At 48.6% G+C, this 15,874-nt stretch overlaps 1 protein-coding gene across 3 annotated transcripts in view; it reads right to left on the reverse strand.

Annotated features, from left to right (window-relative positions):
• LOC108623700 (agrin) overlaps positions 1-15,874 on the reverse strand; it is a 44,660-nt gene that overhangs the window by 5,098 nt on the left and 23,688 nt on the right. Inside the window, exon 1 of one of the 3 annotated variants that reach the window (XM_026812579.1) lies at positions 15,674-15,845. The exons of 1 other annotated variant lie outside the window; for it this stretch is intronic. In XM_026812579.1, the coding sequence (XP_026668380.1) occupies positions 15,674-15,677 (4 nt within the window). In that variant the 5' untranslated portion in view covers positions 15,678-15,845. Of the gene's footprint in view, positions 1-11,057; positions 11,601-15,673; positions 15,846-15,874 lie in introns of those variants that run through there. One more of the 3 variants, XM_018022395.2, reaches the window with a different exon arrangement.

The following is a 15,874-nucleotide window of genomic DNA, read 5'->3' on the forward strand; positions in this document are numbered from 1 at the left end:
AGCGAACATGCTCCCGTGGATCGATAACGGGGAAATAAGGATCTGTTTAACGAACCGGAACGATTTGATACGAATAAGCTGTGGCTCATAAATAAAACGAACAATGCGCGGGCCGCCGACTCTTGTTTCTCGTTTTCGCGAGGACACCACCGGCAAAAATGAGTAAATCCACTGGTATCGTACCCTCGTATCATCGTCAACGAGCATGCACATAAATCACGTATAATGAACGATGAATCGCAAATCGCAAGCGAATCGTTCATGGGTTCCATCAGAATTAGATACTCGACAGAGCTTGTCGATCCCACAAATTTTACGATACGACTGATGAGATTTGCACATGAGATACGCAACGATACGAGCAACTCGAGATACTTAGTACTGATTTCGCACCGCGTAGGAGCTCGAATGGCAGAACGTTTGATACGACGATGGATAATTAAACGATTCGCGAAACGAACACGTCTCGTGAATCTTAAGTGGCAATATCAGAGGCCAGTGTCAATTAAACCCGACACAGGTTGCCACGTGTAAACCAACCCGAATGAGAAACAATCTACTCCTCTTGGGAGCGAGATACCTACGCGGATGCCGCACTGCGAAAACGAGCAGCTGCGAGCCGTGAAATCGGAACGGACCAATCTGTTGGCAAGTTTAAGTTAATTAACGCCGCGGAGATCGCCGCGGAGATCGCCGCCGCTGCAGCGTTACTCCTATTCCGGGGAGCTCGCGAACCATTCAAAACAGTTTCTACCTGTGACTTAGACTTAATTAACACCGACTACCACACGTCGTCGTGTCCGTATGTACCTAAGTGAAACGAAAAATAGGCGATACGCGTGTTCATTCAAACGATCGTGTAACTTTCCAACTTCCATTTGTCAACCGGTCATACTACTTTCCTCCTAATTTAGTCTAATTAAGTGGCGGGACAATGAGATCGTTGCGTTAGGTTCCGACGATGGTAGATCTGTGAAAAACGTCGAGGCTCGAGATCAGCGTAGGTGATCCATTAATTAAAATCCTGAAACAGTCCTGTTCTCGAGGTCGATCTGTCCACGTATGATCGCGTGAGCCGGACAGTATCTCCTCCGGGATGAAAGGAGCTGCCGCGTAAATCATTCGCGATCGATAGCATTGAGATCACGGTATAAAAGGTCGTTCGTGCTTCTCGGTTCAAGCCTCTGTAACGTTATGTAGCATGCTCGATATTCTCCGAGTAACCGGCCCGCCTCTATCAACGCGAGACGATCTCGTCTTCCTCATAGCATTGTCCCGTAATACGTCCACGTTGCGTTGCATTAACGAACCTTGGCTTCCGTTAGCACGCCAACAGGTCGCGTTGGTCGTTTCCAAAAATGATACATCGTCGAACGAAAACGTCTTGTCGTATCAAATGTTAAGACTTTTCAACTCTTTATTGTTATACACGCGAATTCTTTTCATCCCTAATCTAATCTAATCAATACTCGTCATCCTCCACGGTTTCCCTATATTTTTCCTCGATATCCAAAGTTCATTTTCTCAAAACCTTTATAGGAAGGTGTCCGAGAAAAAGTGTTAGAGCCTAGGAGAGGTGAGTCTATAGGTATTTCTGAATAACAATTTCCAAGTATTTGTTTCATTTTCCAATTGTGTCAGAAATAAATTCTGCACTCGATATAAAATTGTTGCATTTTTAAAATAGTTAAGAGAGCTGCGGTTGGCTCGCGTCGTCGAGCAATATCATTGTTTCATATACTTTATCGGTAGACAACGAAAGAAGCTGGGATGTTAACGACGGCGTGTATCACGGGCACTTCCGTATCGCGGTGAAACGATCCCATTTCCTGCCCCGGCTTCACCATTGTTCCGATAACGTCGTAAAGAAGCGGTTCAAACGCGATTCGCGGGAAAGACAAAGTCCCGTGGTACGCTCGCATGATTTATCACTCAGAAAGATCGTCCGAGGATACCGCGTTTCGCTCCGTATTCGATCCTCGATAAAGGCGACGAACAATTCGTACTAAAATCGTCGAGCAATTTCACGCGTTACTCTAGTACTAGTCCGCGTCGTTTATGTAATCAATAATTGAGAATGCACGCGACGCGTAAAAAATATCGAATGTGTTACATGTTGCAGGTTTTTAATTGATCGCCATAAACGCTCGCAAAATTTCGCGGTGCAACGATTAACCGTGGAATACATTGGGCAGCGAGATGACTAAATAACTAATTAATAGTCGGCTGGTAACTACTTGTGGTCCAGACGGGTTTACGTACGTGACACGCGGCGACGCATCGCGGCTTCGACTCTTGAGAGGATGCGATATTTCTACCCGAAACAATGACCATAAATGCTAATCAAGGAGTACCGGTTCAGCCCGATACGCAGTAACTGTACAATCGCCTTTTTTGCTCTCCGAAAGCGAACAAAAAACTAATTAAGCCGTATGACACGGCCGTAGCCGACCATGAAACCGTGTTTTATTAGACAGAAGCAGGACGCTCGCGAGATTCATCTTCGTTTTAAACGAATCATCACTTGTCATCGATTTGACAAAAGGACATAATGAATTTACTGAACGACAGAATTGGTCGCGCAGGGCAGGGACTGGATCGAGGAAACGTAGTAGAATAACGAGCGAGTGAATTATTGAAAATTAATGTGAGTAACCGTGTCAGAAAGAAGCCGACGTTGACGTGTAAGAGGGCAGGAGGAGGCCCCGGGATCTGCAAAAACGGGACGGTATGTGTGTCGCTCGATCGCGCGGAAGGCACGACAAACGAGTCGCGTTCCATAAATCGTCGCTTCGTTCGGTTTAAAGCGGCGAGTGGTAAGTGGAGTACTGGGGCGAAAAAACTACCTCCCAGATCGGGCTCGATCTCCCACGAGGAGCTGGACGATCGTGTGTGCACGTGAACGCGCGTGCACTCGCGAGCGAGAGACCGTTCGCCTCGCGCCGATCCGTTACATCGGAGAAACCTTCGATCGCACACTTACGGTAGCTCACGTGCCTCACCGGCTCTTGGCGTTTTTTCGTAGCCGCGCGAAAATTCCGAAGCGTGCGCTTTTCTTTCACGGAAGATCGTGCGTGCCGCTCGGCTTGGCTGCAAACTTTTAATCGTCGCGTGCCGCCTGCGATTCCCTGCCCTGCGTCGCGTGCTCGCTTATCTTCGCAGAAATTGCTCGTGTCGTCGCGGACACCTCGCGCGTCGTGTACGACGCGTTCCTTCGCCGGGACTCGTTTCGCGTTGTCGGACGTTACAGGAGGAAACGGTGATAGAAACGAATGCCCGTTGCGTTCGACACGTGTTTCGGCTCGGATTAGAATTCGCGATCGTTGCGTGCGGCCACGAATCCACTACTGTTCCCGGATCTTTCAACCGTGAACGATTAATATTCGTTCGAACCGTTAATATAAACGAACCATTCCGATTTTACGCGATACACATCGGATCCCGGGACGAAATGAAATATGCGCATAATGCATAGAAATGGTACAGTGACTGGTAATCTGACTACAAATTGCAACGTTCAAAAGACGAGACTCTCTTTAAATATCCTATTTTACATAAAAATCGGCGGTCTACTTTCGAGTGGTTGTTTAAGCAAACCATTCACCTTCGCCAGGTGTACATTTGTCGCATGGATTTGTATAACGGGAATAGGATACACTATACATAACGTTACCCTGAAAGAATTTCGGGCTGGTTCCTTCTCGTCCCGAGACTCAACGGTAATTTTGCGTTTCGTGCATTTCGAATTTCTGGGATCGATGTTCACGGGCACGCGGGACGAACTAGTCACTGAGCGTGTAGCTATCATAGCTGAATATCCAAGTGCCGGCAGCGGCCCTTGGAATCCTCGCAGGATGTTTCACATGTAACCTGATATTTCCTTGAGCAAGCGTTTCCTCAAACGGTAAATCTGCGCAAGCGACTGCACGATGAGCACGATGGCTCGGGATTACTCGCGAATTTTAATTACTCGAGTCCTTCTGCGAAATCGCATAGAAAGTGGCGTGACTCGGCTAGTACCGACGATACCTCCCCTTTAATGATCCACGTTGATAAAAGTAAAAGCAAAGTATATGAAATGGAACCGTGTGCCGTACTCGATCACATCGATCATCCCGTCGACACTTTCGACGACGTCACTGGACAGTTAATTCGCGATCGTCGATGATGGAAAAAGGTTCAACGATCGAACGCGTCATGGTTGGTCAGAACGTCGACCTTCGTCGATATAATTACCCTTTCTCTGGGACGCGGTGATGCGTCTCCAGTTAATCGCACAATACACCGTCCCTCTTACCTCGTTTTACTCTGATTACCTTTAATACGCGCAATTTCCTCAAACGTAAATAAGTACGTAGCGAGGGTAGATTTAAAACGAGACTCGAGAGATCCGAGTGTCGAATGATCGGTGGGTATCCAGCATCGAACAACGAGCATCTATCGGCATTAACCACTGTTTCGCCTTCTGTTTCGCATCGAAAGCGACCTGGATCCTACTTTGCCACCGAACTGCAATTGAATCCGTGCTCGCGGCTCGGAAGCGACAGATTTCGAGGTGAACGAGACTCGAGACGCACGGGTATCGAACGTAATTGGCCAACAGCCATCATTGACATCGACGAATGAGTATCTATCGCGTTAACAACTGTTTCGTCGGATCGGAGGTGCGCATCGAAAGCGACCTCGATCCTACTTAGCCGTCGGATCGGAGTCGAATCCGTGCTACGGCGTTATGTTCATTTTCTCTTTTACTAGGAGAACGGACGAGCGTGATTTAACGCGACCGGTTGCAGTATCTTGGTCGAACGGGGAAAATTGATAGACCAGCCGGCCGGCCGGCCAGCCGGGACGATCACGATCTTTCATTGATACCTCGCGCATCAGATGTAGCGAAAGGCTTTGTCCTTAGGTGATGACCATTAATTGCGGGCGAAACCCCGTGATTCACCGCGAGAGCCGAGGAAAGTGACCTCGACCTTACCTCCATACCTACTTAAGTCTAGGCCAGGGTTTCACGACCTTCGACACCGCACGCGGCGTCAAATGAAATAATCGCGGAAAACGTGATCGAGTATCGACGGTGGCCGTTTTCTACTCCTCGTTTCCGCTCCCCGGTCGGCTTTCTCATTTATGGAACGAGGCGACCCATCGCCCATTCTCACCCGCTAATCCGGAGAGATGATTAGATCTCGTGGAAACCGGAAAAGTGGAGCGTGAAACTGACGGATTGATTTATGATTATATTCTGACAATAGACGATTTCTCGTCTCGCCGAATTTAACCATCTACTTTTTTAATTTTGTCCCCCTAGGGAAAACTAACAGAAGCCCGAACTGGCTCAGTTTCATCGTTACTATATAGCTGTACAGGGACATCGAGTAAAGAATAAAAAGGATCGAACTCTTTATTTCTGTAGGCTATCAATTGTAGAAAAAGAATAATAAGTAAATTCTAGCAACGACGTCCTCAGTACGAAATATCGGTTTCTATTATTGTTCTGCTGCTGTACTGCCGTCGATCGTCAGTGAACAGGAGACAGGAGGATACGTGCATGCTAATATAAAATCCGATAGCCGGGAGATTCCCCGAGTTTTAACGCGATTCGGAGTCAGCTGACATCGAACAGACGTGACGGGCATCTCGTTGCCAGACGAGCGTAAATACAGTTCGGGGGTTCGGCGAGTACTTTCCCGCGAGAGTACACGAAATCTTTTATGCGCATACGATTACTGGTTCGACGTATATATAGCTTGATACAACGGATTGACCGTAAGCAGAAAATCGTGAAGGAACGCCTACGTCGATCTTAACGATCAATCTCCCTCGCTGATTATCGCTGATCGAGTTAGACGCGTGATCTAATTTCTCGTCTCGTTTACTGCCTACTCCACTGTCTGCTCCGACGTTCCTCGAAAATATACATCCAGTTAGAATGGAATCTTTGAAACGACTGGAATCTTTGAATATGATTCGGATTCGTCTCTGTACAGAATTTCGTGAAACGTCGTATTTCGTGTATCAAATATTGAAAGAAACGCTTGACGAAGCTAATCGAATATGAATGTCGAGCACTTGTTGAACGATCAGTTAATTGTGACTGGCAAGACGAAGAATTAAGAGCGACGCGGTTGAAATTCAGAGGAGGACGTTCACTGGGTCTTCAGGTCAGCGAAGTAAGCCAAGTATCGGGCGAGAATCGAAGGAATCGAGCCACGATAACGGTGTCGTTCCCGAAAGGACGGTCGACCAGTTGGTCGATCGGTTCCGCAGAACCGAACATCAGGTTCGATCCCGAAGGTTGGCTCGACGAGCGGAGAGCCAGCCAGCCAGCTCTCGAACAAGAATCTGATGTAAGCTGGTAAGAGAGCAAAACGATCAAGGGTCGATGATTAAAACGGTGACTGCTCATTTTTCGCCGGTCCGATCGATCCTACCGATCGCGGGGGGATTGACGAGCTAATAACGCGGGACCGACACCGGTCGGTCCCGTTTAATCACGAGTACGTCTGTCGGAGGTATAGAAAATCGACCGACAGCAATTCCAGTTGCGTTGTGAACGAACACGTTTTATCCGCGAGACGGTGCACCCGACGCGTCGATCCGTTGTTCTCACTTACGCGCTACGGGGTGCGTATCGGGTGCCACGGGGCAACCCGTTTCGTGATCTTATCGGGAACCTCGATACTAAACGTCACGTTCGACCAGATAATAATTGCCGATCGGAAGGAGAACGGGAAACGAGTCAGACTGGTTAAGATATTAATAGCGTGCGCGAACGTGGGCACATACTAATAATATCCGCGGCATATCGTATATCATAATCGTAGGCGCTTTTACCGATCGACGACTCCGCGACTGATTTGTTGCGTGACCAGATCAATTTCATATGTAAATTACCAATTTCCTATCCGTATCGAATTGTCCAGGAGCCTCGATCAAGGACGCGGACGGTCTTTAGCGTATCTGGGGCAAACAGATCTTGAATTATGAAACGCGGCTTATAACTGAACTTAAACCCCGAGCTCCGTTCGAAATCACGTATGTACGCATCGTTTGCCGCGATGCTAATTCATGTCCGCAAGTAGAACGATATTTAAGAACCTTTTCCCGTGCTTATTTTTATCCTAGTATCCGCCTTAGCGCGAGGATCAGTTCGATATTTCTTTTACACGATCCGCTTATCGTGATCATGAAAAAGAAGAAAAATGAGAGAACTCAGTTCCAACTTTTACTGCTCCTCGCAATTTTACTTTCGGACAAATCCCTTGTCTCGTCGAACCTGCATTTAATTTTTTTTTCAACCGGAACGAACAAAAGTCAGAGAGGAGCGGGCGTAAACTCGTAAGGCGTAACTCACCGTCGGTCTGATCGAATCTCTGAACGTACTAGATTCCTCGATACGTTCCATTAAACGTGGCACGAGGCACCACCGTAAGCACGTGCATACGTACATGCCAGGTAAATAAAAAAGAGAAAAAAGAGAAAAAGGAGAACCGATGTTCGAGAGAGAGATAGGTGGAAGCGGATAAATCCGATTTCTAGTGAAAGGTGCGACCAACGTGCGGCCGGGAAAGTGTTTTAATGCATCGGGGGTGAGGGGAAGAGAAAAAAGATCCGCGGCGAGATGAAAAATGTTTCGCTGAGCGAACGAGAACGTGACCACGTTTCGTTCGCGCCGCGGTTTAATGAATAATTTACGTTTCCTAGGAGGCTGCGAGTGCCCAGACGACGAGAAAACTGTACCGATAGCATCTGGCCGTGCGTGCTCCCCGGCCCGGACCGATGCTACATAACCCGGACGCCTCTCCACTTAGCATAAAATCGTACTTACGCATCTCTCCAGCACAGTTTACTCAAGGAACCCGACTTTTTCTTTGTTCGACTTTTGCACCGAGCACGGTTACAGCCATAAGCTATTACGCCGAGAGAATTACTTTTATCGACGGTGCGCATCGAAAGTGATCGGAAAGAAAAATTGTCGCAACAACCAACACCGGGCCGAGAGCTCGTCCGAGAGATCCAGTGGTCGCTGACTGGTTTCGGTGTCACAGAACCAGGCCGTTCAAATATTTTCTAAGCATTTTCGAATAACGGTAACTGAATGCTCGTTCTCCAAAGAAACGAATTACCAGGTTCGAGATACGTAAAAACCATGGCTTTCGGCCGGGGCGTGGATCGACGTGATCGTTACCGCCGTAATTGAAGATCGGACCCGATTTCACCGACAATTTTCGCGCTCTTCTATTTTAAACGCGCGCAGAGGTGTGTAATTGAGTTCGTTGTAAACCAGGATGATGCCCGAACAGGTAATCGACCGTCGTACGTGTAATTACGAAACAGACTCGCGCTAATTGGCACGCGCGTTCTCCCTGAAAATCACGTTCGAACGTCGCAGACGATCGCCGATTGTCCGGGTTTCGAGACTACACGCGCGACGAATTAATTATTACCTTTCGTCAGGTGAAGCCTAACGAGATCTCACGATCATCACCCGTCTGGTTCAATCGAATCTGTGTGATGGAACATGATTTCGCAACGAGTTCGCCGAGGGCGATGGTCATTGACGGCGGAAACCGTTACCGTTTGCCGAATCAAGTTTGTCGTTGGCACCCCTTTCAGTTTGTTCGGATCATCAGGTGGCTCGTTTAATCGACGCATTAATAAACATGAGATCGACTCGGGAAGCGACGCGCGGCCCTTTTTCCACCCGGATGAACGCGAAGCCCTTTCGAGCATGAGAGCACGGTTCATAGCCGACGGACCTGCAGAATACGACCCAGTGAGCATCTCGCTCTTTGTTTTTCTTCGACGTTCTCCACACCTTCTAGCAATTCCGTTTGTTATTTCCGTTTATTATACGCCAACAGACGGATTTAATTGCTGGCGGAGGAACGGGAAATCGGGTCACCGAAATCCGATCGCGGGGAGTCAACGAACCGAGACCCGTGACGCATTTAGAAGCTCATCTTTTATTGAAACGCCTCCCGGGTCTCTCGACCGCTTTCAATAAGGGACAATCCGATGTCCGATGATAACACACCGGTTTTCGCGACTTGAAAAGACGCACGGATATCGAGCGGAGCGAATTCGTCTGTCTCGCTGATATCCGATCAAAGGGAACAGATTCCCTCAGCTCAGGGGAATTCTCGGATCTCCGATCGTGAGAAGAGATAAGAGGACGGGATTCCAGGCGAGAGGGACCCGAGCCTCAAAGTTTTAAGAAAGTTTGGAGATCTTTTTACGAGCCTGCACAATGCCGGGACAGGAATCCCAGGAACAAGAACGTTTCTACCGGCGACGCTTTCTTCCTCGTGAAAGAAGGCATCAATTTTCGTGTCACCTGGTTTAACGTCGGCTCCCCGAGTACGGCCCGTGTCAAAGGACGAACAGGTGTACACGCGTTTGACAAATTGCATGCATCGCGTATATCCACTCTCGCCGTGTGGATACACAAGACTCGTTTGCCGCACGCCATCATTCACTAAATTCCCGCGTGCGGGAAAATGGCACCGATTAAAGTGATATGAAAATTTGCCCGTAACGTCGATGGTAAACGCGGCCCGACTAATTGTATCGTTTAGAGTTTTAACGAACTCGCGGGTCTCACCGCCGCCGGATTAAAACGAAATACATATGCATAATCGTTAACGCGACGGAATTTCCTAGTTCTTATCAGGGACTACCGACAACGGGCAACGCTTTTTCCCTTTCCGGAATCTCCATTACGTATACCGGCGAGGAGCTTTTTCAGACGATCAGCATACTTAATTAGGCGAGTTCCACCCGTAACTTGCCGTTTTACGAGTTATACGTGCCTGGTCGAACACTTCAACGACCCTTATGCACTCGCCAGATTGACCATAAGATAAATCCACTAAAATTAGCCTACTAATTGCAACGACACTGCGTGCGCAAGAAAAGTAAATCGACTCCTTGGTGCAAAATCGTTCGAGATATCGTAAATATTTTGTGGATCGACCAAGACATGAAATTATAAAACAAAACAAGGTTGTACGATGATAGATGAACTCGTACAATCTCCGCTTCCTCTTTCATGTAAAACCATTCGAGTTTGACGAACCATCCATTCCGATGAACGAGAACATAAAATGTACACAGTCCGAAGCGAGGTAGACGCGCAGAGGGCAAAAGGCAGAAAGAGGAAGCAACTCGCCCCCGTGAGTCGGCTGGTCGTGCACGAGGCTGCGGACACGCGGGAGATTAAAACGAAAAACCATTGGCTGCTCTTGGTTCTTTTTTTTCACCTCCGGTTGAAAGAGCATCGCACTTGGAGATACCGGACTGCCTGCCGAGAATTCAATGAATGCTCTGGCCGAACAACCATTTGCCGAGAAACGGGGGATGCCGATACAGAAACACCGGTAAAAGCTCCGGAAGAAGCTTTTGTTTGAGAGAAAAAGAACGACGCCTACACACGTTCAGTTTCAGCTTTTGAATTTTGCATCTCGTTAAACTGACCCACATCCAAGGGATCAATCGTAGTGCGTCCTAATGCGTCCGTCCAATTACAATTTGGAACCCCATTTGAATCCCCTCCAGTTCGTTTACGACTCGTTTCAATTAACTGATGCATCGTTCTGTCTACACGAAAATGTTTGATCGAACACGAGTATACGAGTTCATCCGTTCAGAGCCGATCGCGTGCGGTAAGGAAATGAGAACGGGACCGACCGCGTTTCACAATTGACATTAATATCAGTGAAAACGCACGGTTTCGACGGATTATCGACCAGCGTTACGCACGGACGTAGTTTTACTCTTCACCGAATAATGAATGGACCCGTCTGTTCGTGACGACCACGCCGTTTGTTCATATGTTCCTCAATTAGCCAACCGTGAAAGCGTTCGGGAGCGTAGACGGGAACGGATTATCGATCAATTTCACGGGCAGGATATCCGTGATCGGTCCTGGCGCAGGGAAAAAACGCAGCCGGAGAAAATACGAAGGACGAGTACGGGTGAAACGAGCAGATCGACCTGTTGCGAACTTTCACCGGAGCGATACTTGGCGCGGTGGTTAAAAAGCGAATACCGACCTTGGACGCAACACAGCAGGACGATCCCAACGAGGAGATAGACGTGACGCTGCATCCTTCGCGCTGTCGACGAACCGTCCGTCCGGGTACGTTTGCCCACGATCGTGTACCAACGACGTCGTTAAAGAGTAAACTTTCTCGAAGGCGCAGTAGGCGGACGGCTGAACGATTATCTTATTGTGCGCCGTGCAACGGGGTTTATCTGTACTTCCCTCTCTTTCGTTGGGCACCCGGTCGAAAAGGAGCGGACGAAAGATGGTAGAGAAGAAGAATGTGATGATGGTGATGGTGGTGGTGGTGGTGGTGGTGTTGGTGGTGGCGCCTTATGAGGAACGAGAGGAGGAAGTGCCCTCTTCGACCTCTATCGTCCTTCGAGGTCCACGAACGACTGAGCGGCACGAAGCGACGTCGGTCCGGCTATAGCCTCCCCTTCCTACTTTCACGTGGCGTGCTCCCGTTTCCAGTGGAGGCGCGGACCGGAGTGCCTCTCCATGGGCCATTTACCATTACCATCATCGTCGGCGGCGACGACGATGGCCAGCCGGACCGTGGAGTGGTGCAGACTGGACGAGGTGGAAGAAGCCTGAAAACCCATCGGAGATCGTAGAGCCACCGTTTCTAGGCCACCTCTTCCTCCTCCACGGCCGAGACGTATCTCATTCTTCCAGAAAGACTCGGTCGTCGTCGTCAGGAAGTCGTCTTCTGGTTTTATCTCGACCGAAGGGATGCCTCTACCCCGTTTCGTCCGTTACTTTCTCGATGCGATCCGGATGATAGTTATCCACAGGTGGTCGACGATCTTTTTTCCACCATCGACATCCGAACAACGCCAATTGACATCCGAATGGTAGCAATCTCGTCGGACATGAACGAACGTTGAACACACTTGTTTCTTTTTGACAAATAAACGAAGCGACGGCGCGAGACTGGATGAAAGAAAATGATTGGAAATTCTACGTATAGCAAACTTGATTGAGAAAGTTAGACGATTAAAATATTAAGACTCGTGAGGAGGAGTAGAAGGAGGAGGAGGAGCAGCAGCAGCAGCAGCAGCAGGACGCAGGTCGTTCATTTACGTTTTAGCGGGTGCACTTTCTAATCGGACGATCGCGGGGAATTTTCTTGTTACCGACAACGACATTGCGACTGTAATCTCCTTTCCTACTTACGTTCTAACCGCTAATTTCACGTGCGAACGGCATGGGAATCGCCTCTGCCGCGAATGGAAACATTTCAAGATCGCGCTCTCCATTTACATGCCGCGTTTAAAATGACTAATTAACCAGATTCCGCGGGCAACGCGCGATATCCTAACAGGGATTCCAATTAACTATGAAATTGGCTGGAGAACTGTCGCATGAAAAGTTGCATTGTTTATAGATTAAAACGATCCTCGACACTTTCCTAGATCCGATAAAATCGCTCTCGGTGCTCCAGTTTCGGTCGTCTAACGTTCGAAGGAGGACTAAAAAACGGCGACGCACCGGTTGTTACACGAAAGTGTGGCAGTGGCCCGAGGGTAGAGCCGGCCAAAGTATATTGCGGGGCCGGTCTCTCCCAGTTGGGTGCAGGTGCAGCGAACGAGTCGAACCTCTCGATGCCGCCTTCCCGGCAAGGCCGGGAGGGATCGTCGATCAACATCAACCGCGTCGGCCCGCGTCGGCCCGCGTAGGTATCCCGGGCGTGAAGCCTTCGTGTACACGTGTGTTGCCTGCTCTCTCGTGGACTTCACCATTAACCCACTTGCGCGCTTTGACTCTTTCAAGTACATACACCGTAGTGTATACAACAATTTTTCTGTACCCTGTCGGACGATTGGTCGTACTGCGTGTCACTGTGCATGCAAATTCCGGTTAACCGAGCCGAACGATGTCATTATTCAGAACGAAAATGGCGAGTTAGCAATCGGAATTATTTCTTGAAGGATGACAAGTTTCTCTGCTTCAACTGGATTCTCGATATGTTTCAGACACGAGATCAGTCCAGATTCATTGTGAATTTCGGCTCCCTGTCGTTGAGACACGATTTTAATAATGACCATTTTCGTTTCAGCAACGTGTCCTCGTGTACGTACATACGAGGTTCGATTACGGGAATCGTGTGTTCTCGCTCAGGTTGCTCGATCAACCGGGCCAGGTGGCTACGTGTAACGATTCGCATGTTTTTGCATGAACCTCGCGGGACCACCGAGCAACGACCCGGTTCCCGTGTCATTACGAAATTCCTCGCTCACCAAAGTCCGTCGGATGTTCGAAAACCGCGTGGATACCGCGCCGAGAATAGCGCACGCGGATTGATTCCAAGTTCGCTTCGCCGACGGCTGATTTATGGTCGTTTAAGTACACTCGCCCCTGACTGGGTCAAAGAGTAACGAACAACGGGGTTCCTTTATGGGCAACGAAAAATGCAGGGAGAGATTGATAAGCGGCCCTCCCAGCGCGTCGGTCCAACGACGACGCTCTTTAAGCGAATTAAATATCTGAATGGAGTGATTACCGCCCTGTGCAAAAGCTCAATACGAGCCGCCTTCGAGACGTTCTTACACCTTTTGTTCGCGATCCACTTTTGCGATCAATCGCGATCGACCCTACGTTCGAGCTTCTCTCGAGTCACAGTTCTACCGGCGTGTACGAATAAAAAAAAGGGGTCTCGATTGAAACGGCCAAGGGGTCGTGTAAAAAGTTTCTTAACCCAGTTCCAAGGACATTTCTTATTGTCGCGTGTACACGCGACAGCGGTGCTCTCATTGTTCTGTAATTGCGCTCGCGAGTCGTGTACCGATCTAATGCCTACGTCCTCCAGCGCATTTCCTCTCGACACGGTTCGATAAACCTCGGAAGATCAAAGACTTCTACGAGCCGAGTCCCAATACGAATCCGACAACAGGATAATTTGACGCCACGAACGAGTCGGGTCAGCCCCGCGAAGGTGATCCACTTTACGGCACCTGTAATATCGGTCCGACCGCCGTAAATTACTATAGCGTTCGTTCGCCGAGCCAACCCGGACACACCGTTAGGCCGATTAATTGATATCCTTGCCACACCGCGTTTAACGTTCATTACCCTTGTCGAGTCACGTCAAAACGTTCGGACGTTAAGTGATAATTAAACGCGCGGTGCTCGCCAATCGGCCGTCGTGCGATAGTTACCGATGAAAATTTACGCACGCGACACGCAACGATGCCCAAAACAAATACCGTAAAACCATTCGGAATGCGTTTACTGCGCTTCGACCGCTTTTCCGTGAAACATTACAACGCTCGCAGAATTCTGCAGAATTCTGCAGAATTATTCTTTAATACTCGATTCGGATTTTACATTTTATACTTAAGGTGAAGTTATGGCATCGGCGCAACGCGCGCCTCGCAATATCCTCATGTTATACACTTCCGCTTTGAGATTCTTGCACCGTTGGAACACTGATATGCGAGAGTTGAACCGACTCGAATCAGCTATTTATGATTTCCCTTGAAAGTTGCATTTCGACACAACTGATATTTGATCGAACGACCAAACGAAAGAGCAACGGTACGTGGAAACCGCATTTTTCAGAGAAGAACGTTCGCACGTGAACGTACCTATGGTCGAAGGAAAAAAGAACGGAAGGACCTGCGAGCCGGGCCAACGAGACCGGTCTCGTGTATCTGCCATTTCCATGTATTAAATAAACATTTTGCCGTTGTCAAAGCAAAGTATAGCGGTGTGCTATGGTATGTCCCGTGTACATGACCATACAGGGGAACTCGTAAACTATGCGACTGGACAAGGCGAGCTTGCACCGCGCCGGGACAAGCTGCCCCAGCCGTTCGCTAAATTACTCACCTCGGGACCTCTCACCTCTCCTCTCGGTCATCTGCCTAATAGCGAACAAAGGCATAACTATACGCATCGCTGTTGTCATTATTGTCCTACGAATAAAAACTCGACCCGCACATCCGCTGATCCGACGCGACGACCATGCCAAGAGAGACGGATCGCTTTACCTGAAAACCTGTTGATTCAATTTGTCGCTGCTAGGCGAGCAAATGAGCGGGTGTAACGCGATTGGCACCTTCGATGTGAAACCGGAACATCTACTTGCAGAGTCCTCACTGAACACGTCCGTTTCAGAGAATTGATAGACTTGGTTCCAAACAAGAACGTCGACACTCGTCGTAATAAAAGATGATCTTTATAGAGCCGAGTACATTTTCCGCGGCATTGAATCGATTGGCCATTATCGGTGGTCGTCAACGAAAAAATATCTATAAATAATCCCGGAGGAAACACTCATTGAACGAGTTTATTATATTTACGGTGCGAACGAATTTTTCCCGAAAATCTAATATCTAGTGTGTGCCGAGTCGATAGTTAAATACGGGTGAAATACGGCGCTGTACTTCGCACGATTGCTTTTACGATTCTCGAACGCATTAAAACGCGTTGCTCATGCTCCTTAATCGTGCTTCGATGACACTTGTTAGAGCTAAGAATAAATCGGTCACGTTCGATACGAACGCGGTAATGATTACCCGTAATACTGACTGACGATGCATGTACACGGGCTGCAGCCCCTTTCGTGGACCGTTAAACGCAGCCTCTTCTACTGGTCCGAATTAAAGAACGAGCGCTTACCCATTAAATTTATTGCCAGCCATCCAACAACTTCCCTCGCGCCAATTTCCCGGTATTCCCTTTCTCTTTATGGACTCGTCGGATCTTCTTAACTGTTCACGGAAAATATCCGACGCGTCGTTAATTACGCCGACACACTGCGCGGCACGGAATCTCGGCGTTCGAATAAAGATGATCGTGAAATTCGACTTCACCGGGAAC

Source organism: Ceratina calcarata, unplaced genomic scaffold (genome assembly GCF_001652005.2).
Source record: "Ceratina calcarata isolate Rehan_Ccalc_2016 unplaced genomic scaffold, ASM165200v1 scaffold289.2, whole genome shotgun sequence".
Classification (NCBI taxonomy): Eukaryota; Metazoa; Arthropoda; class Insecta; order Hymenoptera; family Apidae; genus Ceratina; species Ceratina calcarata.